Below are 2,265 nucleotides of genomic sequence, written 5' to 3'. Positions count from 1 at the left end.
ATGCAGCATGCAGCATGCAACATGCAGCATGCAACATGCAGCATGCAACATGCAAAATGCAGCCTGCTTGAGTCCTGGCATTTATGTAGGTGTTCCATTAAGATTTACCACTCAACTCAATAGAGTCAAAATACAGAGCAGCGTTAGATTAACTGTTAGAACTGCATGCCAAATATGTCAAGACATTAACCTGTCTACAAAACTTCCCATACTTCAATTTGATCAATAAATACTGCAGAGTTAGGCATCACTGAACTACTTATTTTCCCACCCTAATATAAGAAATATTAAAGGAGCACACTGGGCATCATCCCAACATTAAGTTGCTTGTTTCAATGTGGTAGATGATCTGTGTGTACACAGCATCTCACGTGAGAAAAAAATAATGTTGACTTATTGCAAAGGCTTTATGCAGCACACTGCACCATTGCAACCACATTACAAATGTTTTATTTTTTATTTTTTTCTCTGTTGTATCAGGTCTTATCTGCAGCAACAATTGTAGCCAAGCACACCTCGGCTCTCTGCAACGCATGTCGTCTTGCTTCTTCTAAAACCTCCAACCCCGTGGCCAGGAGGCAGTTTGTCCAGTCGGCCAAAGAGGTGGCCAACACCACCGCCAACCTCGTCAAAACCATCAAGGTCAACTCCCCAACTGATCAAAACGTTGAGTGTTACGAAAATTTCTTCTTTTTTGATCAAAATGCAGATGCCCCATGTAATATTTCCTTCAAAAGTAAAGCCAAAAGGAACAAACATCTTTTCATGGGACATTGTCTTTGTTCAGATGCTAGATGGGGATTTTTCTGACGAGAACAGAAACAAGTGTCGGGCTGCTACAACTCCTCTCCTCGAGGCTGTAGAAAACCTGTCAACCTTTGCCAACAACCCCGACTTTGCAAGCATCCCACCTCAGATCAGTAATGAGGTATTTACACATTATGATCATTTTTTTGAAGCAAAACCCATTCTTTGTGATGGTGTATTTTAGTTTCTAAGCATTTAACTGGACAAAAAGGAAAAATTTTATGGTAATAAATGTTCTCAAAGAAATGCAATGTGTAAGTAGCTTTCTCTTATTTTGAAAAAGACCTTATGGTTACTTAAAAAAATGCTTTTTTAAATTTCTTTTCAAATAAGCTTTAAGATTATTATTATTTTATTTTATTTAGTTAGTTAGTTTTCAGTCTCGGCTTGCCTGGGCCTTGGACTGCTTCATGGCTGTAATCTGTTGGAGGGCAGTGTTTAACGGCACTTGCGCTCCTTACAGCTGCTGTAATCTTCAGCTTGTTAATCTAATTGCCAAGGGAGGTTTTGCCTCGTATCATAAAGATTGAAGGTGTTACTTTCTACGTCTGTGTAAAGCTGCCTTTCTAATCTCATCCCTTTGTTTGATTGCACTTTTGATCTCTCCACAGCAGTCAAAGAATATTAACAACTCTGTCAGACCAACATGGCTGTTCAGCTGCTACCTTGCGCTGTTGTTTCACCTACACTAATCTTTTCATTTCCCCCAGGGCTCAGCAGCTCAGGAGCCTATTGTGCGTTCAGCTCGCTGTATGCTCGACAGTTCCACGTATCTTATAGAAACAGCCCGCTCACTGGTCCTCAACCCCAAAGATCCCCCCACCTGGTCCATTCTAGCCGGCCACTCCAGGACGGTCTCTGACTCTATAAAAAGTCTCATCACTTCCATAAGGTTGGTAAATCCCGCTCACAATTGTGACTGTTTCTGCACTTTCAGCTCGAGTCAAAGATTACAAAGGCATGCTCACAGTTGTGGGAAAAATAATTTCTGAAACTGGAGGGTTGATTCTGTGATGTCTGTTCAGCTTGGCAGTACATTTCAACTTCACTTTATAGTTGCCGAGCTCCTCCACAGCTTTGTAATAGATCAGTGAAGACTGAAACAGTGGTGAAATGATGAGACTGGACATGAAACATATTTCACAGCATGGTGCTACAACTGTATCAGAAGTTTAACATGCAATTCACGCATAAAACGTTAACAATGTTATATCTAATTTACTGAGGACTGATAGCTTTTTACAGGAACAGAATAGTTTGTAGATAATAGATGGATGAGGAATGTAGCACTCTGATCCATTTAGTACTAAATGTGATTTTTCTATTGTGCTGAATATCATAAGTGTAACATGGTTGTTTGGAGAAGTTTTTGCTCCTGAAATAAAAGTTTAGGTTATAGATTTGGTCAATAAATAAATAAATAAATAAATATATACATATATATATATATATATATAT

General features: G+C 39.2%; 1 protein-coding gene across 1 annotated transcript in view; it reads left to right on the top strand.

Annotated features, from left to right (window-relative positions):
- Positions 1–2,265, top strand: part of LOC119416477 (talin-2) — a gene marked incomplete at its 5' end in the record, with an annotated part of 17,401 nt that overhangs the window by 6,477 nt on the left and 8,659 nt on the right. Inside the window, 3 exon segments of the mRNA XM_037683710.1 lie at positions 481–666; positions 788–928; positions 1,518–1,661. Of these exon segments, the coding sequence (XP_037539638.1) occupies positions 481–666; positions 788–928; positions 1,518–1,661 (471 nt within the window).

This window comes from Nematolebias whitei, chromosome 10 (assembly GCF_014905685.2).
Source record: "Nematolebias whitei isolate Nwh7 chromosome 10, NemWhi1, whole genome shotgun sequence".
Taxonomy (NCBI): Eukaryota; Metazoa; Chordata; class Actinopteri; order Cyprinodontiformes; family Rivulidae; genus Nematolebias; species Nematolebias whitei.
This window is presented reverse-complemented; position numbering and strand designations above follow the sequence as displayed.